The 21,649-nt window shown below is 43.1% G+C and overlaps 1 protein-coding gene across 1 annotated transcript in view; it reads left to right on the top strand.

Moving 5' to 3' along the window:
* larp4b (La ribonucleoprotein 4B) overlaps positions 1-21,345 on the top strand; it is an 81,023-nt gene extending 59,678 nt beyond the window's left edge. The window contains exons 8-17 of the mRNA XM_062958194.1: positions 128-238; positions 1,252-1,305; positions 1,402-1,611; positions 1,957-2,063; positions 4,857-5,108; positions 13,866-13,911; positions 14,328-14,492; positions 15,659-15,783; positions 16,313-16,424; positions 17,444-21,345. Of these exons, the coding sequence (XP_062814264.1) occupies positions 128-238; positions 1,252-1,305; positions 1,402-1,611; positions 1,957-2,063; positions 4,857-5,108; positions 13,866-13,911; positions 14,328-14,492; positions 15,659-15,783; positions 16,313-16,424; positions 17,444-17,725 (1,464 nt within the window). The 3' untranslated portion in view covers positions 17,726-21,345. The remainder of the gene's footprint in view (positions 1-127; positions 239-1,251; positions 1,306-1,401; positions 1,612-1,956; positions 2,064-4,856; positions 5,109-13,865; positions 13,912-14,327; positions 14,493-15,658; positions 15,784-16,312; positions 16,425-17,443) is intronic.
* The last annotated feature ends 304 nt before the right edge of the window (positions 21,346-21,649 follow it).

The raw sequence follows: 21,649 nt of genomic DNA on the forward strand, positions 1-21,649 counted from the left end.
GTATCTTCTAGATACTTTTACGTCTGGTACAGTACTGGCAAAACTGTTGTTCAGCTCTATATTGAAGCAGTCTTCAATTATATTTGGCAATTTATGCTTACACATCTACCTAACTCTGTTTCCTTAGGAGGTTGAAGCACTCTTCAAGGGAGAAAACTTGCCTAAGTTCATCAACTGTGAATTTGCCTATAATGACAACTGGTTTATTACATTTGAGTCTGAAGCAGATGCACAACAGGTATGTATTTATCAATTACTTCTCTTCAAGGGCTTCTTTCGTGACAGTCTTTGCTGAAACAGTGTGAATAAACCTCCACTGAAATGTGGCTGCATACTACATGACTCATACAGAAGATAACAAAATACTTGGTCCCAAGAAGATGTCACATGGTTGTGCAGATTTGCACAGTGTTCATAGTTAGTAGCAAAATGTTTTTTGCAGCCTGAATCCAATTGCTAGACCTCACTAGATTAGACCTATTGAATCAACTTGGGCTTCTGTTTCATTGTAGATGAAATACAGTTGGATTCTGTGTCTTAGAATGTTTGTGCCAACTTTGAATATTCTAGAAGCAAAGGCCTTTCTTTGTCAAAAGTAATTTAGCCACAGTTGTCCATCCACTTGCAATTTTTCCAGTTAGACTACTGCAATGCACATTGTATGAGGCTGTCCTTGAAGACAATTTGGAAGTTTCACATCATGCAAAATGCAGCAGATAGACTGCTGAGAGAAACACATTATCACTGTTATTCCACCTTTTCAAAGTGGACTTACAATAGGGTCTGATTGATTTCATCCAAAGTTGAATGTTCAAATGGTTCCAATTGCTTTTAACTGATTAAAAATTTTTTAAAATACAGGCATTCCTCAAGTTACAAAATTTGATTATCACAGGGATAGAAAGTGAGGTGAAACTTTCAGAACAGGGGCACAGACAGCAAAACGAACACCACAGGGGTGTTAACCCTTCACTATGCAATCCAAAGCTAAATAATATATCTTTTTGGCTGGCGTTCCACTTTAAAATGTACCTGTTCTGACTTAAATACAAATTCAACTTAAGAACAAACCTTAGTAATGACTTGTGGGCTGTCTGTATTGAGAATTAAATTAAACACATTTTTTTTGGATACCTGGTTGTAATGCGCTATATGCCTGAAATATATTTGGGTGTATACCCTAAATACAGAAGAGTTGTTGATGTTTGTGCTATTATTATTATTTCCTACTGATTTTCCTTACTTTTAAAGGCATATAGGTACCTTAGAGAAGAAGTGAAAACATTTCAAGGAAAACCAATTAAGGTAAATATGCTACTTTTGACGTTAAGCACAACTTGTAAATACTTTTGGGGAAATCCTTTAGATACAGTCTAAGGAAATTATTATTCTGTCTTTTAGGCAAGAATAAAAGCAAAGGCTATAGCTATAAATACATTTTTGCCAAAGAATGGATACAGACCTCTGGACATGAACATCTATACACAGCAGCGTTATACAACATCATTTTATTTACCTCCAGTATATAGCCCACAACAGCAATTTCCACTGTACAGTTTAATTGCCCCACAGACATGGTCAACAACCCACAGCTATCTTGATCCATCACTGGTAAGGACTTGGCATGGCATATTAGTTTTGTATTAACAGTGCATCTTAAATTAAATATATACCTCTATATTACTGGTGCATTTTCTTCAAAAAAGTACTTGGGACAACTTTGAGATTATCAAAACAGTTCAAAACAGCCATATTTCTAAAAAGGTTTTAGAGGAAGTATCAATAAGCATGCAAATTGTTCAGAGTAATTATAGTCTCCAAGTATAATGTTGCAAGCATAAGTGTGATATTCTTCTCAGGGAAATGACAGAAACATCAAATTAACAAATCAGGGTTTGAGGCTTCTGAGAGTCTCAAGGTTACCGCTATTTATTCATCAGTATTTTTGTTCAATAGGTAATGCCATTTCCAAATACTGGATTTATCAATGGTTTTACATCACCTACTTTCAAGCCTACTGCTTCTCCACTGACTTCACTCAGGCAGTATACCCCCAGACACAGGCAAGTTGTAGAGATGCTTTCTTATTTTATGAGTTGCTATGTTAAATGTTCAAGATTATTGTTGAAATAGCTTTGAGCAAGGTATGCATTAGAAGTTTATTTCACTTGAATACTTCAGTCTACCATCAGTCTAATTATCCTGTATAAAAATCTTTATTACATCTTGGAATACCGGATTGATTAAGATTAAGAAGTCTTTGACTTCCCCAAACAGAATGTATCTGCTGCTTGGAGGAATAATCATTTTATGGAGGTTATGGCAATACAGTTGGCCCTCCGCTTTTGGATGTTTGAGTATTGTAGATTTGAACATTGTGGATTTGGTAAAAAGGTTCCCTTTATGGTAGGGGTTCTCAAACATTTTCAGCCACGGAGCCCTTTTTGAAGCAAACGTTTCTTGTAGAGCCCCAATAAATGTTTATTTAATTATATATAATGTATATATATTATTAAATGTGTATATATTATATTATATTTAAAGGAAAAACTATTTTTAAAAATTCGTGATGTCGGCTGGAGGAGCCTGGGCAGGAGTTACTGCCACTGGGATCACATGGCCACACTTGCTTACTCCGCCAGCAAAGGGAAGGAAAGGAGGGAAGGAAGGGAGGGAAGGAAGGGAGGGAAGGAAGGGGGTACAGATTTGCAGGGTGAGGCTTTGGGGCTGCTTCCTTTCATACAAGAAGTAGCAGTGCCTCTCAGTCAAAGGCCTAGATGACAACTGAAAGATGGGATGAGAAGGGGGAAGGAAAGGGGCCACTGACTGAACCCGCCTCCCGCCCTTCTTCCTGTGCCCCCTCCTCCGGTCTTCTCCCAGGCGTGGAGAAGGCAGGGGTGGAAGGGTCATACAGCGGCTGCATGTGCTCTTGCCTTGGCTTGCCCACTCTGATGTCTGTTGGAACGTTGCAGAGTCCACAAGACTCCACATGTGCCGAACAAGGAAAGGGAGAGATATGATCAAGGAAAGAAAGCAAGAACTGTGTGCTTGGGCTGTGTTAGAATCCAGCCCCAGGCCTGGTGCACATGCATATCTTCTAGCCACTTTCCCCCCCCCCCCCTTTCTTTCTCACAGGATAGAGCTTCCTGCCACCACTGCGCATGTGTGGAAGGGAAGTGGCGGGTAATGGGGGAGTGACCAGCCAACTGGTGCTCCCGTCCCTGCCTCCACATGCCCTGGGTGGAGGAGGAGGAGGAGGAGGGAAAGGGAAGTGCGAGCCTCTCAGTTTGAAAACCACTGCTTTAGGGAATCTCCAGGTCCTCTAGTGTAACTCTATGGTCAATTTTCACTGGATGTTGACCAGAGTCACTCTGGAGAGAGCACACCTCTAGGAAGCTAGGTTTACCATTGGATGTTGACCACAGGTCAATGTCCATTGGACGCTCTTAGAGATTATGTAGGACACTGGGGTCCTCTGGTGGGCGGCTCCTCCAACCAGCCAAAGACTGACAGCTAAACAAGGTATCGGAATTTAAAACACAATTGAAGACCTATCTCTTCTAGCAGGCCTTCCCAGTGAACTTTCAATCATGAGTTCTGACTTACATTCAATTGCCACTATATGTTAATTTTGTAGCTGTGTTTGGTATAAGTTTTCATGTATGTGTGTGTGTATATCTATGTAATTTAGTAATTCGTTGTATTTTTATGTTCATTTCTTTTTTAATTTGTTGTACCCCACCTCGAGCCATCAGGAGAGGCGGGTAATAAATAAAATATATTGTATTAATATTAATATTATAATTATAATATTGTTATTAATAATAAAACAGATTCCTAGAGAGCAGTTATCTAAAGTTAAAAAAATGGATTTTTTTAAATTCACAATGTTTCCACATTACTGGTGATCTTGTACCCATAACCTCAGTGTATCTAGGGGGCCAATAGTAATATGATTAAGAGAGCCATAGGTTGCCAGAAGTTCATGTATTTCTTCCTCTGGAGAACCCATCTCCCATCTCACCAGTCAAACAGAGCATCAACCATAACTAAATTTGATGTCAGCAACTCGGCCATATTCTCATGATCCACAGGCTTAAAATAGGCATAGCTCCAAGCCTAAATATGAAACTTTACTTAAAGATACTTCATTTCACTGTAGGTTCAACAATTTCTTTAGATGGATAGATCAATTTATTGAATTAGTCTACTGACCATTTCAAGCAAAGAAAATGGTCTACGTTATCTTTTAATCTTGTTTCACGGTTGTAAACCCATAGCATTCTCAAAGAAAGGCAAAACAAATGATCAGGGAGCCAAACAGCTCCTTTTTGCAGAATGTTTATATTTGAATCATTAAGCTGTGGGAGGGAGATAAGGAGGGCTGCAATAGGAGTGTATAAACGACACATGCATTCAAAGAAAACAATACAGATTTCAAGATAAATGAAAGTATTTCACAAGTTGTTCAGTTAAACTATAGAATTTGGTGTCACAAGATGTGTCAATGCCTACAAACTTAGATCATTTTGAAAGGGAAGGAGTATTCAGATTCATGATGGGGAAGGGTGCCAGTGGCTTCTGGTCATTTTATAATGCCTATGTGATGTTGAGACAACATATGTCAGCAGTCACTGGGAGATAGCCTGCTTGTGGGTTTGTCATATGCATCTAAATAGCCACTATGGGAAATAGGATGCTGGGTTATCATCCTTTTTTTTAAAACCTTAAGATATAACCTTACTGTTGACACAATCTGGAGTTGACTCTAGAGAAACCTACATTCTTGAGAAAACTCTAGAGGAAGTTCTAAAGATATTATATGACAGTGAAAATATGATTTGTTCTTTCCCCAGAAATCCCAGCAAATCACATATACGACATACAATACCCAGCGCAGACAGAGGGACTGGACTTTTAGAGAGCCCTACAATATTCAATTTTTCTGCTGATCGTTTAATCAATGGCGTCAGAAGCCCACAAGCAAGACAGCCAGGGCCAAATAGAACACGGATGCAAAATACAACTACTTATACCAAGCGGGAAGTAGGCAGTGGACGCGTAGAACCCACCACTTCAGACTCATCCCCAAGCTTAGGCAGAGGAAGGTGAGTATTGCATTAGGTGATTATCAGTGTTGGTGAAATGTTGACCAAAGGTCAGTCAAGTGATGTGTTTCTATAGTGTGGGAAGGGAGGGTTAGGTAAACAGTAGAATATGAGTTCACAGATGTCATAGAGGTAATGGAATTAATTGGATAAAGGAGGAGAGAAAATCAGTTTTAAGCATTTTGTTTAAAGTAGGGGAGGAAACAAAACACTGGACAATATCCCTGTGTTTTAGAACCACAACACAATACGAACAAGCCCAGGAAAGAACTGTAAGAAGTTAGGTATTAGCATGATGGTAAGAATAAGCAGATAAAAATAAAAGCGAGACTTTCTTCAGCTACTGCAATGTTACTTCAGTGTGCTTTTAAAAATAAATTGCATCAAAACTGTTCATGGATTAGGCAAGAGTTCACAACCTTTTTCAGCTGCGGAGCCCTTTTTGAAGCAAAAATTTCTCGTGGAGCCCCAATAAATGTTATATTATATTACATATAATGTATATGTAAATATATCAGGCATGAACCAGGCCAGTGACTGATGGGTGGAGAGAGTGTGAAGTATTTCACACAGTGCAAAAAAAAAGAAGAAAAGAAAAGAAAGGAAGGAACAATACACAATATTCAAAATGAAGAAACACAGTCAAAGTACCCCCAACAGATGCCTGTCCAGCCTTTGTGGTGGTGGTGGTGGTGGTGGTGGTGATGATGATGATGTAAGAAACCACAAAGGTCATCAAGTCCAACCCATGTCTGTACTGCAGGGAAAACACAATCAAAGTAACCTCTGAGCATTGGGAAGGAAATAGATTTTGCTAGCAAAGAAAGCTGGAGGAGGGTCCTGAGTGGCGAGGGAGGCAGGAGGAAAGGTTCTGGGCAGCAGGAGGGGTCTTGGCATTGAGAGAGGCAGGGGGAAAAGCCGGGAGACGCTGCTGCTGCTGCTGTTTCCGGCAGCACCAAACTTCAATTTCTCTGTCTCTCTCTGGAGGAGACTGAAAGCAGCATGGCACCGCCGAGGCCCATGGGCTCGGTGGAGCATAGTTTGGGAACCCATGGATTACCCTATTATGTTTCTTCAGTTAGAGTAAGATACAAGGTGGTTAAACTTTATTGTAAAGAACAGAAAAATTGGACTTTTGAGTCTGGGCTTCTTCTGTGGACAAGAATTTAAAACCTGGGCGTTAGAGTAGGAAAAGCAGAAGTAGAGGCTTCAAAAACCTTATTAACATTCTGCCAACCATTATTTTTGAATTCTAAGCAAAAATTTCTCTACCACAGTGTTGGGACTAGAAATGTTTTTTCTTCGTGTACTCTGTGAATGCACACTAATGGAGAAGCTGCGCCTGCGCAGGTTCCGACGGAAACTCTTCCAAGCTGAAGTTCAAATTTTGGCGGTAACCACGCCCCCCTTCCCAAGGGGCATATAAGGCAGCCCCAGGCGCCCGCTCTCCAGTTCCTTTTTTTCCGCCGCAAGGTTCACTTCGGACTCTTCGCATGTCTACTACTCGTTTCAAGCGTTGCACGCAGTGTGCTGCTAAAATTCCTGACTCGGACGGCCACGCCAAGTGCCTCTTCTGTCTTGGCGAGGCTCATGTGGTCAGTACCTGCCGTTTTTGCCTAGCTCTCACGGCTCAGGCCAGAAAGAACAGAGCCGCTAGGCTTAGAGCGGCGCTCTACGAAAAATCTCTCGCGCCAGAACCGACTCCGTCGACGTCGAGTACGTCGGCGTCCTCAGCTTTGAGAGCTATGTCGGCGCCACCAACTAAGCCTCCGGCAGCCAAGGCTTCCTCGGTCTCGTCCAGAGCGTCCAAGACCTCCAGGGCCGCTAAACCGGTCAAACCACCGTGTACTGTGACGACGGCGACCGTGTCGACCCGCTCCGGAAAGGTGGGACCTTCCTCGACGTCGAGCTCTCTGGCTTCGGTGACCTCGATCCGCTCTCGTATCGGTTCCCCTCCGTCCTCCTCTGCTATCAAAATAGCCTTTAAAAGGGCTCACGAGGAGTCTCGTCGAGCGCAATCCAACTCAGCTGTGGTTCCTCCCACACCTGGCAAGTCCTTGAGGGTTGCATCCAAGCAACCGCCGGCGAAGAAACGGCTAACTCAGCGCTCCTCCTCCTCGGCCTCCTCAAAGAAAGACCCGCCATCTTCCTCGACAACTTCCTCGAGAAGGTCTTCTCCTATTGTACCAGCCCAGAGGCCTAGAGATGTTTCTCAGTCTCCATTGCACCCCCTGTCTGATGGGGAGCTGCAGGACTCACCCCACCACTCTACCCAAACGGTGGTCAGGGTGCCGGTGCCGGAGCCCCTTGCGCCGCCTCGCTCGTCGCGCCAACAGCTCTTCCCTCCCACCTCGACACCGGAGCGTGGCAGACAAACGGCTCGCCTGGCTCGGGCAGCCCAGGCCTCAGCCTCTAAGGACCTTCGGCCTCCGGCCCTCTCTTCCCGCGAGGCCTTGCCTCCTCCCGAGACTGTGCTGTCTTCTCCCCCTCAGTCCCCCCAAGGGGCTGAGGAGGAAGATGTTGATGTCGACCGCCCAGACTCTGTCCTCTCGGCCTCGGTGGTCTCTCTCGGTCTCGACCTCTCTCCCCCCCACGACGCGTATGAGGCGGACCCGCCTTCTCCTACTGACAATGTTCGTGCTTTCGCTGAGCAAATGGTCAGGATGGCCGACGCCCTGGGTTTGGAGATCAAGCAAACCTCCAAAGCAGTGTCTGACCCAGTCTTCAAAAGGGTGCAGGCCCAAGCTCCGCCGGCCACGCTACTCCCCTTTCTGCCTTATCTGTTGGACGTTATCCAGGCCTCCTGGAAAAACCCTTCCTCCATTCCTCCGACCTCGAAGAGGATCGAGACTTGGTACCGTACCGACGATGATACCCTGGAGTGGCTCAAACACCATCCCGACCCTAACTCCCTGGTCGTTAAGGCCTCTCAATCCTCAGGTCGTCAGTCGAATACTCCGGCCGACAGAGAGGGGAAGCGCTTCGACGCCGTGGGTCGAAAACTTTATTCAGGAGCCCTTTTGCTTTGCCGCATGGCGAATTATGGAGCCTGCATGGGTGCCTACCAACAAATTATCTGGGAGAAGGCGCAGCCCTTCTTCGCTAAGATGTCGGACGAAGACCGCTCCGTCCTCACTACCCTCCAACAGGAGGCAGACTCGCTCGCTCACCACCAAATACAAATGGCGAAGCATACAGGTGATACTGCGGGTAAAATGATTGCCCACGCGATTTCCATTCGCCGCCACGCCTGGCTGAGGTCTTCGGGTCTCTCCTCATCTTCCAGACAGGTCATTGAGGACCTTCCCTTTGACGCGCTCGGACTGTTTCACGCCGGTACCGATGACAAACTCAAGTCTAATCATGACTTTAAAATTCTTGCGTCTAAATGTGGCGACCAACCTCAACCTCAGCGCACTCGCTGGTTCCCGCACCGTTCCCGCCGTTTCCCGCCGCAATCTTTCAGACACCATTCTTTCAGGCGGCCTTCGGGCTCGAACAATCAAGCCCATCACCAACCTCGCCGGGGACCCCATCCGCAAAAGCAACGCGGTCGATCCACCCCTGCTCCTCCGCAGCCTAATCGGCGTACCTGACGCCAACCCCTGCCAAAGCTCCTCGCCCGCTACCGTTGTAGAGCCCACGCTGCCTCGTCCCTTCGGTATCTTTGCAGACCGACTAGCCCCTTTCTACAATCAATGGGACTCTATTACTTCAGATGCATGGGTTCTCCGCATTGTCCAAGACGGCTACGCCTTAGAGTTCATGGACCTCCCTCCTACAGGTCACGTTCTCCACTCAAACCCTTCCCCAGAGATACTGGCCGAAGTCGAAGCGCTACTGGCCAAAGGCGCTATCCGTCCCTCCCCTCCCGAACTGGACCCTTTAAGTTTCTTCTCCAGATACTTTACAGTCCCGAAAAGAGGAGGCGGGCTACGCCCGATTCTGGACTTAAGGGCACTCAATATATTCATTCGCCCCTCCAAATTCAGGATGGTCTCTATTGCCTCTATCCTCCCGATGCTGCAGCGGGGAGACTACTTTGCCTCCATAGACTTACGAGACGCCTACTTCCACGTGGCAATACGAGAGGCGCACAGACGGTTCCTATGCTTCAAAGTTCTCGACCAAACCTACCAGTTTACCGTTTTGCCCTTCGGTCTCGTCACGGCCCCGAGGGTCTTCACCAAGGTTGTCGCCGCCGTAGCGGCCCACCTCAGGCTACATGGCATCACGGTCTTTCCTTATCTGGACGACTGGCTTCTCGTCGGGCCCGACCCGGTTCTTCTCCAAAATCACGTCTCTTTCACGCTGCGTCTTCTAAAATCTCTCGGCCTCCAACTCAATTCCGAGAAGTCAAATCTCTCCCCGTCAACCCGAATCCGGTTCATCGGGGCCCTCTTCGACTCCGTCGCAGAGACTGTGTCACTTCCGTTCGACAGATTCCTGGCTCTCCGCCACCATATCGCCCTTTGTCGATCTACCCGGAGGGTCAGAGCCCGTGTCATTCAGGTCCTTCTAGGCCACATGGCCTCCACGGTTCTCACGACCCCGTTTGCCAGGCTGCGCCTTCGGACCCTGCAAAGGTGGTTTATAGACACTTTCAAACCGTTCCACCACCACAACTCCAGATACCTGTCGGTACCGTCGTCCGTCCGCCAGTCTCTCTCATGGTGGATGTCTCACCAAAACGTGTGCAAGGGCCTTCCTTTCCATCCAGCCCCGCCATCGCTAACCATAACCACAGACTCCTCCACCTACGCTTGGGGAGCCCACATGAACGGTCTAACGGTTCAAAATCTTTGGTCCCCGTCAGAGAGGGCCAACCACATAAACTTCCTCGAACTTCTCGCCATTCTCAAAGCCCTAAAAGCATTCTCCCCCCTCATCCGCCACAAGTCCATCCTCATTCAATCGGACAATCTAGTAGCAGTATTCTACATCAACAAACAGGGTGGTACGGGTTCGAGGAAACTGATGCTCCTCTCCTCTCGTCTCTGGATCTGGTGCATAGCCCACGGCGTACAGATCTCTGCAATCCACCTACCGGGCGCCCAAAACGGCTTAGCGGATGCCCTCAGCAGGATGACTTCTTCCTCTCACGAATGGAAGCTCAATCCCGAGGTCCTCGACGGTCTGTTCCGCCTCTGGGGGCGCCCTACTCTGGATCTCTTCGCGTCTCCCCACAACGCTCAGCTACCCCGCTACGGAGCGAGGCTCCCCCCGAACTCTTTCCCCGGCTGCCTAGGGGATGCCTTTCTTCTGGACTGGTCGGCGGAGATGCTTTATCTTTTTCCACCGATTCCCCTCATACCGAAAGTTCTCGAAAAACTTCTCTCGATCTCGGTCACGGCGATTCTCATAGCTCCGGCCTGGCCCCGCCAACCGTGGTATCCAGCCCTTCTTCGCCTCTCCAGAGGATCGTTTCACCCTCTGCCTCTCTCGCCGCACCTTCTCTCACGGGAGGACGGCAAAATTCTTCACCCGGACCTTTCTTCCCTTCATCTCACTGCATGGAGGATTCTTACCTAGCCTCTCTTCCGCAGAATCTGCAAGACGTCCTGCGGGCAGCCCATAAGCCGTCTACTACCAAGGCTTATTCCTACAAACTCTCTCGCTTTCATGCCTTCCTTCGATCCCGTAACGTCGACACCTTCCCGACCTCGGTATCGGTGGTCCTCGACTTCCTCATGACTCTCGTCGAGAAGAAACTTTCTCTTGCCTCTATAAAAGCTTATCTCGCAGCTCTTTCCTGGTCTTTTCAGCGCCACGGCCAGCCATCTCTTTTTTCTCACCACCTCATCAAAACCTTTCTCCGGGGCTACAATAACATCTGCCCGCCGTCGCTACCACCTACGCCGGGCTGGAGCCTCGAACTTGTACTTTCTCAACTGTCTTCTGCTCCCTTCGAACCGCTTGCCTCGACCGATCTACGCCTGCTCTCCTGGAAGCTGGCCTTTCTGGTGGCGATCACGTCGGCACGACGGCCATCCGAGCTCGCTGCCCTCAGAGTCGACGAGCCTTATCTTCGTTTCCACCATGACCGCGCTGTTCTTCGCCCGGACATTACCTTTCTTCCTAAGGTGGTGTCAGCCTTCCACCTCAACCAGGACATTGTCTTACCAGCTTTCTTCTCTAACCCCTCCTCTCCTCTCGAGCAAAAACTGCACCTTCTCGACGTTCGGAGAGCACTTCTTTTCTACAGGGACCGTACTAAGGACATTCGTAAGTCACAAAGACTCTTTGTCGCCTATGCCCAGGACAAGTTGGGTAATCCCATCTCTTCCCAAAGACTGTCCCACTGGATCGCTCAGGCCATTGAGTTGGCCTATGAACTAGCCAAGCGACCTCCCCCTCCTTCCATCCGCCCGAGGTCGACTAGGGGCCTCTCGGCGTCGACCGCCTTCCTTAGGGGTATTCCGCTTGATTCCATATGTAAAGCGGCTATCTGGTCAAACCCTCTCACGTTTGTCTCTCACTACAGGCTGGACAGTAAGGCCCTTAAAGACTCGGCCTTTGCAAGATCAGTACTCTCATCTTGCCTCTCCTGACTCTCAGACGTTTTTTCTCTTCATATTCACCCACAGGTGACTCTCTATACCTCTCCTTCAAGTTGGACGGGGTTTTTTCCCCATACCTGCCTCTGGGGATATGTTCTTTTCCCATGATTGTATTGAGCAGTTGCTCTGTTGCTTTGTACCGCCTCGTTGGCCCTGGCGGATATGCCAAAGACCAAGATGTGTTTGTCCCTCTTCCCCTGGGAGAGCGTTTATATGCACTACGCAATTGTGTATTTTTCTCTATCATGTTTATTGAAAAATTCCTTCCATGTTATGTTCTTCTTCTATGATGCTCATGTTGCATTGCACTGGTCCTTTCGGACAATTTATTGCACTGGTCCCTTGGGACGGTTATTTTTTCTATGTCCTAATAAACATGTGTTTGGACATTCACTGATTGTCGAGTTTGCCTTGTCCCACCATCCGGGACCTTAGCGTGTTAGTCTCCATTAGTGTGCATTCACAGAGTACACGAAGAAAAAGGACAGGTTGCTCACCTGTAACCATGTTTCTTCGAGTGTACTCTGTGAATTCACACAAACCCGCCCTTCCTTCCCCTCTGGCAAACCTCTCCCTTTCTCGTTGCCTTGGCGGCGTAGGAACTGGAGAGCGGGCGCCTGGGGCTGCCTTATATGCCCCTTGGGAAGGGGGGCGTGGTTACCGCCAAAATTTGAACTTCAGCTTGGAAGAGTTTCCGTCGGAACCTGCGCAGGCGCAGCTTCTCCATTAGTGTGAATTCACAGAGTACACTCGAAGAAACATGGTTACAGGTGAGCAACCTGTCCATATGAGTGGTGTTTTAGGAAGCCACATTTCTTGCCAAAGATTTGTGTGATGTCTGGATAGGCACTCCTTGGTGTGTATGTGTATAATACATAATAGCCTTCAGTGCAGTGGAGATGCTCATTCAGCCATTCACTTTGTTAGCATTGATGTGCAGCTATCTATGAGTTTTAATCTGGTTTGATTCCAGTGCTGGCACCCCAGACACTTTTAAGAAACTTTATACAGGTTTTTGCAACCCATGGATTTTTTTCTTCTCTGAGAATCAATTCTGAATTTTTTCATTCTAGTGCAGTGGTTCTCAACGTGTGAGTCCCCAGGTGTTTTGGCCTACAACTCCCAGAAATCCCAGCCAATCTACCAACTGTTAGGATTTCTGGGAGTTAAAAGGCCAAAACATCTGAGGACCCACAGGTTGATAACAACTGTTCTAATGGTAATAGCAAGTTAATGATTTCCATAAACCTGTTTTTACATACTGTTGTAAAATTACTGTCTCAGCTATATACTCTTGTACATTGACATTACTGTGCAACTCCCCATAGTCCTTTTTTGCCACTACAGTATGTAACCTGCAGAATATTTAAATTGTCTGGTTTTTGAAGAAGGGTTTTTTGCAAATGCAAAGACTTGATAGCATCCAGTTGCCTGTTTATTCTACAAACAAATCTACACCAAATCATAAAAAGTGATGCTAAAGAGGCTGCACATGTTTTGCAGTGTGCGTTAGCTTGGTAATATTTTCTGCTAGCCAAAACCAGTTGTCACAATCTTTAAGTTATTTATCAAAGCAGTCGGTGCTTGTCATGATTGGAAAATAAGCATAGATCTTCACTAATATCTAAAAATAGTTGACGCGCATGTTTTTAATGAGCATCAGGATTGACTGTACTCTCAGAAAGACAAAACAATGCAGTTGAAGTACTTCATGAAATAACACTTTGAAGTCCTAGCTGATGCATAATCTTCAGGTACACGTTATGAAACCTCATTTAATTGAGATTTTATAAGGTTTCTGGAACTCAAGAATTCCAGCACTTGGGAGGGTCACGAACAAGTAAAGCAGCATGAATGGAATGCTACATTACTCAGCATCTCCTTATGGAACGACAGGATTAATGGAATATCTGACTTGGGAAAGGTTGCATTTGCTCAAGGAGTCATCATATATTTTACAGAATGTTCTTATATCATTTTACGTTATATTTCCAACAATGCAGTGAGGTAGCATAGGTCAAAACATAGTTACTGGCTCAAGATCTCCCAGTGAACTTGGTTGCTGAATTGGTTGCTTAATTGACCGTGCCTTTCTTCGACCTGGATTTGGCCTACTAAACATTCCAGTACATTCCACTGGATTTTTCATAACTCATAATTAAGAGTAAGCTTTTAATGACAACTCTTTTTCCTCCAGAAAAAACTCATACGGCTATCGAAAGAAGCGAGAAGACAAATTTACAGTGAGTGTTAATTCTTAATTGTTTTAGGATGACAGAAGTTTGATAAGTTATAGTAACACAACATTATATGGAATTATTGACATAGTGTGATGAAATGAATGTAGTTGATTCAAGGTCCTCTTTGGTTATGAAATTATTGAAATGTAATAATGTTTATAAAATATGACACATTCAAGAATGTATTTACTTGTATAATGAAAGAATGGATGTTGAGACTTTGCAGGTTCACCTATTAGAAACCTTTGAGGTTGGGCATTTGATCATCTGTAACTATCTGACATCATGTCTGAGTGATCCCTGTCCCTTCATGTGAACAGGCCTTTCTGTACAGAATGATTGCTTTCCTATGTGCACAATTGGACCATAGCCAGAGAATCAGTTTGAGCCATGTTCCTGTGCTAACCTTTTTCTTCCAGAGAGGACAGACGCAGTCTCCACCGCCTCCAAAGCCCCCCTCTCCAAGTTTTGAGTTGGGGTTGTCCAGTTTCCCTCCATTGCCTGGTGCTGCTGGTAACCTAAAGACTGAAGACTTGTTTGAAAACCGATTATCCAGTGTGGTAGTCACAACAACAAAAGAAAAAGTAAGTATGGAAAAAACAGGGGTTGCCTTTTCACTTTGTAGTTCATACTTCTAGAATTTCACCCGCAATGCTTGTGACAAAATAATTAGTTTTCAGTTGTAAATTTGTCTGATGTGATTGCCTTTTTAGTTTTCATTTCACTAAACTTATGTAGCTGACTTACTCATGGATATAGTAGACAAATCTATGTCTGCTTGTATAAGAGATGTTCAGGTCAGTCATCAAATGTCCTTGCACTGTGATAGAATTTGAACTAAAATGCGAGAAAAGAAATTTCATTCAGAGTGCCTACTGGCCTAATCTCTCATAATGCATTTGTATCAGCTTCCAACTACCAAGCTTCCAATCAGACCAGCAGTGATCCTTGTTTCATGCTGTCAACACTGATATATGACTTGCCTCAGTACTTGGTCAGAGAACATCCTCATTCAGATTTTTAAATTTTTTAATTACAAGTACAACTGAGCAAATATCAGATCTTTTTCTATTTAGTATAAGTAGACCTTGTCACTATGCTTTTTATTGCTCACTCCTTAGAGTCTAGCATTCTTCATATTGGTGTTTCTCAAACTCTGCTCCTCCAGATGTTTTGGACTTCAGCTCCCACAATTCCTAACAGCAGGTAAGCTGGCTAGGATTTCTGGAAGTCCAAAACACCTGGAGGAACAGAGTTTGAGAAACACTGGTCCATATGATAATTGCATTGTACAGCACAAAAGCAACCAAGGAAAATAAGCTTTCAAAAATAAAAAACTCACCTTGTGGGAAGTGTCTTTTGTCCATACTTTTAATCAAAACACAATAATTCCTGAGCTTGGTATAGCATAGCAGTCTCTTGTGGTAACTGAATGGAATGCTTCCTTATCTAAGTGTTTATTTTGACACTATCACATTGCTGTAATTGGAATAGGAAGCAAGTTTCTCTGAGATCAGCACTTACTTGCTTGTTTGAATCAGCTGGCTCTGTATATCTTCCTAAAATGTATTCAGGCGTTTTCTGTTATGATCTAGAATTAGTTTAATAAATTTGTGAGTAGATTGGGGAATGTAGTCATTTTTTGCCTAGATGTCATTGCATGACAATGCTGGACTTGTTTATTTTATTTACATATTCTGTAACAGAGCTGAAGCATATTAGAAAATGACCCAGACTTTGCTTTCTTTAGACTCTCAACGTCAGTGCAAATACAAACACTATCCCACCAGGAATTCCTCGAGAGCCTTTGTTGCCAGTTTCTTCTACTCTGCCAGGGACGTTTGAAAGGTCTCCTTCCCCGTCCCAGCCTCCTGAGTAAGAATGATATATAGCTCTAAATATATTGATCTGAATCAATTGTTTGCATCTTTGATCCACAAAGGGTTAGACGTGGAAGTGTGTGACTGATTGTTGAACAGTTTGGTAAATAACACCCCGTGTGTGATCACCACCAGCAGATTAAAATTATTTTTTAAAAAAATTATGCACACATGAAGACTAACTTTCGCCCATCTGTTGTATTGAAAAAATGCATGCAGTCAGGGTAAGGCAGTGAACAACCTAGCTATTCCCTAAAATACAGATAGGCTCACTTTCTCAGCTGGAGTTGTTATCACTAAATGCGGGATCCGAACCTCAAAGCTCCAAGTGAGATATCACAGAATTTTATTTAAGGTACAGTGAAAAAGTGAGGGGGGGGCTTATGACCATAAAACAAACATATGCCCTGAGCAAGAAAAAAGACAGCTTTATCACTTCTGCCACCTTCTGCATGTTGATTTTAGCCAGATGCAAAGTTGAGTGTTTTGCAATACATTGACACATTTCTTTTTGCCAATTGTAGTACCCCCAAAATTGTGGACAAACAGCAGAGAGAGACACAAAATATTGAAAGACTTTCTTCTGTGCTCACTACCGCTTGTAAATCAGTACAAGTCAATGGGGCTGCTGTGGCAGTAAGTACAATTTGGCCTTTATAAGTTATTGTTCGTTTAATTTGTCTTTATTTTTAAATGTTTTGAGTGCTCCTCATCCCCCACTCCACAAAATTAGAAATGCTTGCATTACTGAGCACTTGGAGAAGTAAGTGGGTGTGGGTGAGGGAAAATCTGTACACTTTCTGGTATCTTCGTAGAGGAGCATCATTTGTCTATTTTTGTAATTCAAACTTTAGATGCATTCAGATCATCCATTCTCTCAATGTTATCGAGAATATCACGAAATGTTAGCTATTTTCAAAAGGCAGAATTAAACAAAATGTATTGCCAAAAATATGCCACTCTACCTACATTCTTGATTCCTACCAGCTTTATCATTCCCGTGAACAAATTTGTCAAAGCCTTTATCAGCTCCTATGGATGCTTATCACATGGTGAAATTCTTAAGGTTCCCTATATATACATATCAATAATCAAGCTTACAGTGGAGCTCTAATGCATTAATTGGTTTGATATTGAAGTTCCATTTCTTAATGGAAAGCATATACTTCCCTGAGTTCTTTGGCAGCCACTTTCCTTGATTAGAAATTGACAATCCAAGTCAGGAGCATACAGCACTGAGGCTATGTAAGCCTCCTTAGACTTGGGTCCCTCCAGATTCCCTGACTATCCTTCTTATGCCCTCTCTCAAATATGTGTATGTCTTTCCCTGAAAGCTCCAGGAAGATTTTAAATATGTTGCTTAATTTTTTTTTCAAACCAAGAAGTGGATTTCTGACCTCTTCAGTGATAGCTTTTTGCTTCGAATTTTGGCAGTCCTCCTCCCACAGAAAATTGGTTCCTTAAACCCAGTGCCTTTCCCCATCCTTGATTGAAGGACTGTCTCATTCATAAGGGTTTCTCTCAGTTTGTTGTGGGGCCACAATCAATTCTGCTGGTTCAGGAAAGTTTATTTTGGTCAACTATTTGTTTATCTCACAGATGCACATGCAGAGGCCACTGCTTGGTGCTATAGCTTTCTCCTTTTGATCACACAGGAATTACGGAAACCTAGTTACGCAGAGATCTGCCAGAGGACGTCTAAGGACCCACCTTCCCTTCAGCCCCCAAAAGAACAGAAGCCAAACACTGTTGGTTGTGGGAAGGAGGAAAGGAAACCCACAGAAACAATAGAGCGAAGCAAAGAAGCCCCTCCTCTGAAGTCTACTCCAGGGCAGCCCAAAGACCAGAGAAGACAGTCAGGACGCCGGTCGCCGCCTCCAGCGGTTGTGAAACGCCCGACGAAAGAACAGAGCACTCCTCCCAAATCACCTCAGTGAAACAAGCGCTTAGGAAGGAGTTCTGAAAAGTTCTTGATAATGAAGTAAACCTATGTTGCCACTCAGAAATACAAAGAACGAGTTGCTGGTTAGGCGCTTGCAGTGGGTATTAATCATACAAAATGCCTGCAAGGCTTTTTGTTTTTGTTTTTCTTCCTTTGTAAAATAGATTGCTCCTCCAATTTCCTCGCTCCCCCACCAAATTGCCCTTGAGCAAACATTCTACTTTGTCAGGGTTTAATTAATCTAAACCTTACACTTTGGTTGGTGCTGAACTGGAGGTGATGCCTAAATCCTTTTTTTGTTCCTAGATGGAAGATGCATTTGTCTGAAAAATCAATTTTTTTATTAAGCCTCCATGTTGCTGTGTGAATACAAGCTCTGTCTAATGAGTTGTTTCCTAATCTACTAAGCAGAATTGTGCTGCTGTAGTTTTTAAATAACCAGTCTACATCTATAAATAAAATAAATCAGAAGACTAACACTAGCAGCTAATATTTAGAGTGCAAAAGAAAAAAACAGGTGTTTTATAAGACAAAATTGACTTGTTTCTTTTTAAAATTCTGGCTGCTGTAGCACATCAGCAAATAAACTGAACTTTTTAAGTTTGAAAAAAAATACTTGATTGTACTATTTTAAAAATTGACATTTTTTTCTTGGCCAAATGTGAACCTCCATAAAATTTACCTGTGAGCCTTCTCTAAAATATTTCTTTTGATGGACTGCAAGCAAGTAACCAGCTTCTCAATCCAGAATAATATTGAATTTCAGGAAAAGAAAAAAAAAGGAAAAAAGCACATTGTGAATAAAAAAATTAAATGCATACGCCCTTGTAAATGGCAGATGCCAGCTAATGGCTGTTTATCATAAGACGGCACAGTAGCATTTGCGTGATGAGGATCTCAGTTTTTCCCTTTAGCCAGAGGAAATTACTTTTGAGCCACCGCTGTCTTTTCTGATTTTCCCCTGTGCTCTATGTAGGTTTTTAAAACAATGCTGAAAGTGCTCTTTGAAAGAGTTCATATCTTAATCAGCCTAAGTGCTGAGACCTTTCTGTACCTATGAACATTGGCATATGGATTTAATTTTTTTAAAGTCCATGAGATAATGGAGTTCTTTTTTGTGTGTGCGTGTGTGCATGTATGTTGAAGGAAGAGATCCCTGTTTCTGTCTGGGGTGAGGTTTTTCACACTTGCTTACTTTAGAAGTGAACATGCTTTCTGAAGGACAAGGATGCACTAAATTAACCAGTTTCTAATAAAGTTGAATATAAATTATTTTTGTTTTAAAATGCCTAAAGTTTTTTCTTTTGAGTGTTGAAGCAGCAGATGGTTCAGATGAAATTGTATTCCTGCTGAATACAGATTATTCCACACACAAAAAGGTTTATTTAAACAACTGATTTTTTTAAAAGAATTATTTCCATCCAATATTTAAAGACTTGAATTTTATTTAAACTTGAAAAATGACTTTGCCTTAACTTTTGTATAAGACAGCTTAGAGTTACTGAAGTCTGACCCTTTCCAGGGTTAGTGTGGGTGGCATATACAGAATTACTCAGTTACAGTATGTATGTATTGTCACTGGTCTTACTGGGTAAACATACTGTAGAGTACAGGTAGTAGCGGCAGTTTTTGTAATATACCTTAAAAGATCTTAAGCAGTTGATCTTTTTTTTCAAAATGTTGAAAAAAATCTGTAAATTGAAATAGTCAATACTGTATTAAATATGTGCACTTGGAAGTGTGTGCTTTTGCTTGTACAGGTGTAAATAATCAGAACATATAAAAAGGTACCATTAAAAAACTGATAAAAATTATTGATATATTATAAATGTTGCTGTTGAGATGGATGTAGATAAACTAAATGTTGTGGTTTGAATATTACTTTAATTTGTTTTTTCCTTGTTTCTTTTACTTTATACTGGTGTGCTGAGCTGATTCTGCATCTTCACTGCAAAAGGGAATTGGAGAAAGTCTGTCTTAAAAGCCCTGGCATTAAAGAAAAACTTTCTAGAAGTGTGCACTTCAACCAATGTGACGCTTGGTTGTGCACTATAATTTTTCCACTTTGTGTTAACAAGCTGCAGTGATTTTTTTTTTCAACTGAATTGGAAAAGAAATAACATTGTAAGAAACACATAGCCCCAAACCACTCTTAGTTCCAAAAATTAGTCAGTACATATCGAGGCTTTTAGGGTTCCACATATCTCAAGAGACCCAGGGCAATTGATTTCCTGACATAGGTTGCTGCTATTTTAATTTCCCGCTAATAAAGTAATATACAAAACAACAAATAAAAAACCAGCCTGCTTTTTGGCACTGCAAAACTTAAAAAAAGAAGCAAGCTGGGATCTATTTGTGACTTTATGGAAAAGGCATACTTGGAAAAGATGTGGGAGGAGATGGGGAATCCAAACACCAGGGAAAACCTCCAATCTAGTACTGTTTTGGGGTTTTAGTCTTTATCCTCTACCCAGTGAGCAGTGAAAAATGACAGACTGGGACGTGGTTGAGGATAGCTATGACAGTTCTTTGTTTGCCTGCTGAGAGTATAAAGGAAAAAGGTGCAGGCAAAGTTGTATGTCAAATCAATGGCCAACGTATATAGTCAACATAATATATGCAGACCAGCAGGTGAGTCACGCTGTACTAATGTATGTTGCTGCTGCTTCTGTTAGGTTAATACACTGTAATCCATACCCCAGTAACAGCCCACATAAAGAATTTTATGAATTTACTGTGATAACATTTTTTAAAAGAAAAAGTGTATGCCAAATAAATGTCTCCCATCACTTTAATACCTACCTTTCAGATAATCTGGGGATGCTGGCACAAAAGTGGATACCCTACGGATTGTTTACATACAGCTATTCAAATCTGGTATTTTGTTGTTGTTTTTTTAATATTAAAAAACCTCTCCCGAAATCTGAGTTGCAGGTTTAAATGGTAGGAACCAATTACAGCTTGTTTTCTTTTCTTTTTTAAGTTGTAGGATTACTTTGCTTTTGATAGGGAAGTTTGTTCAAGGAATGTATTTAAGACAAAATGTTTTTGCTTCTGAACACCTAACGCGTACAATAACTTTACATCAGGGTGCCTCACCTGTGCCCTCCCCTGTTTTGCATACTGTCATAGAGCAGCCAAGAAACTGTCAAGCTCCATTTTGTTCTTTCTGTTCTTAATTTTGCTGCCTCTTGTCGGAAGGCATAACCAGTTGGCAAAGAGATGCAGTGGATCATGAGCAACAGCCACTGACCCAAGGGGTCCATGGTCATATAACTGTGTTGCTTTCAGCTAGCTGCATTTCTCACACATTGTGTAACTTACTACACTGATAGCAGCAGACAATCGAAGACACCTGCGAGCTAACAGCTGCCAAGACACAAAAGAGGAGGTGTTATATGGAGGCCTTTTTTTTCCTAAGTGTGTTTGTTTTTGTTTTTTGTTTTTGTTCTTCCATTTAAGACTGGAATCAAGCTTACATGTAAACTATTGGTAATTTAAGTTTCCTTTTGTGTCATAAAATGTACAACTGTCTAAATATGTAGGTTATGAAAAATAAAGATTTAGGCACTGTTGAAATTCTCTTTTTTTAAATTAAAACTTCTTACAACAGTACTTTTCACTTCTTTTGTCTTTGCGCCCACTTGTGTATAGTCTTATTGCTTCAAAAACAGGCTCCAGAAGCTCTTTTGCTGTGGCTCATATAATTTAAGAGCAATAAATGCTACACTAAAACTGAACAACTTCCCTTTATTGGTAGTAACTCTCTGTTTGAATTTAAGTTTGCCCTTCAGCAACTAAACGTTTCAACAAAATTCTTGTGAGTTAGCCCTGGGCACATTGTCAAAATACAATTTTGTTTTGTTTTTTATAAAATAAAATTTTCTGTGAGAGAGTATGCTATGTGACCTGATCAATC

Source organism: Anolis carolinensis, chromosome 6, assembly GCF_035594765.1.
Source record: "Anolis carolinensis isolate JA03-04 chromosome 6, rAnoCar3.1.pri, whole genome shotgun sequence".
Lineage (NCBI taxonomy): Eukaryota > Metazoa > Chordata > Lepidosauria > Squamata > Dactyloidae > Anolis > Anolis carolinensis.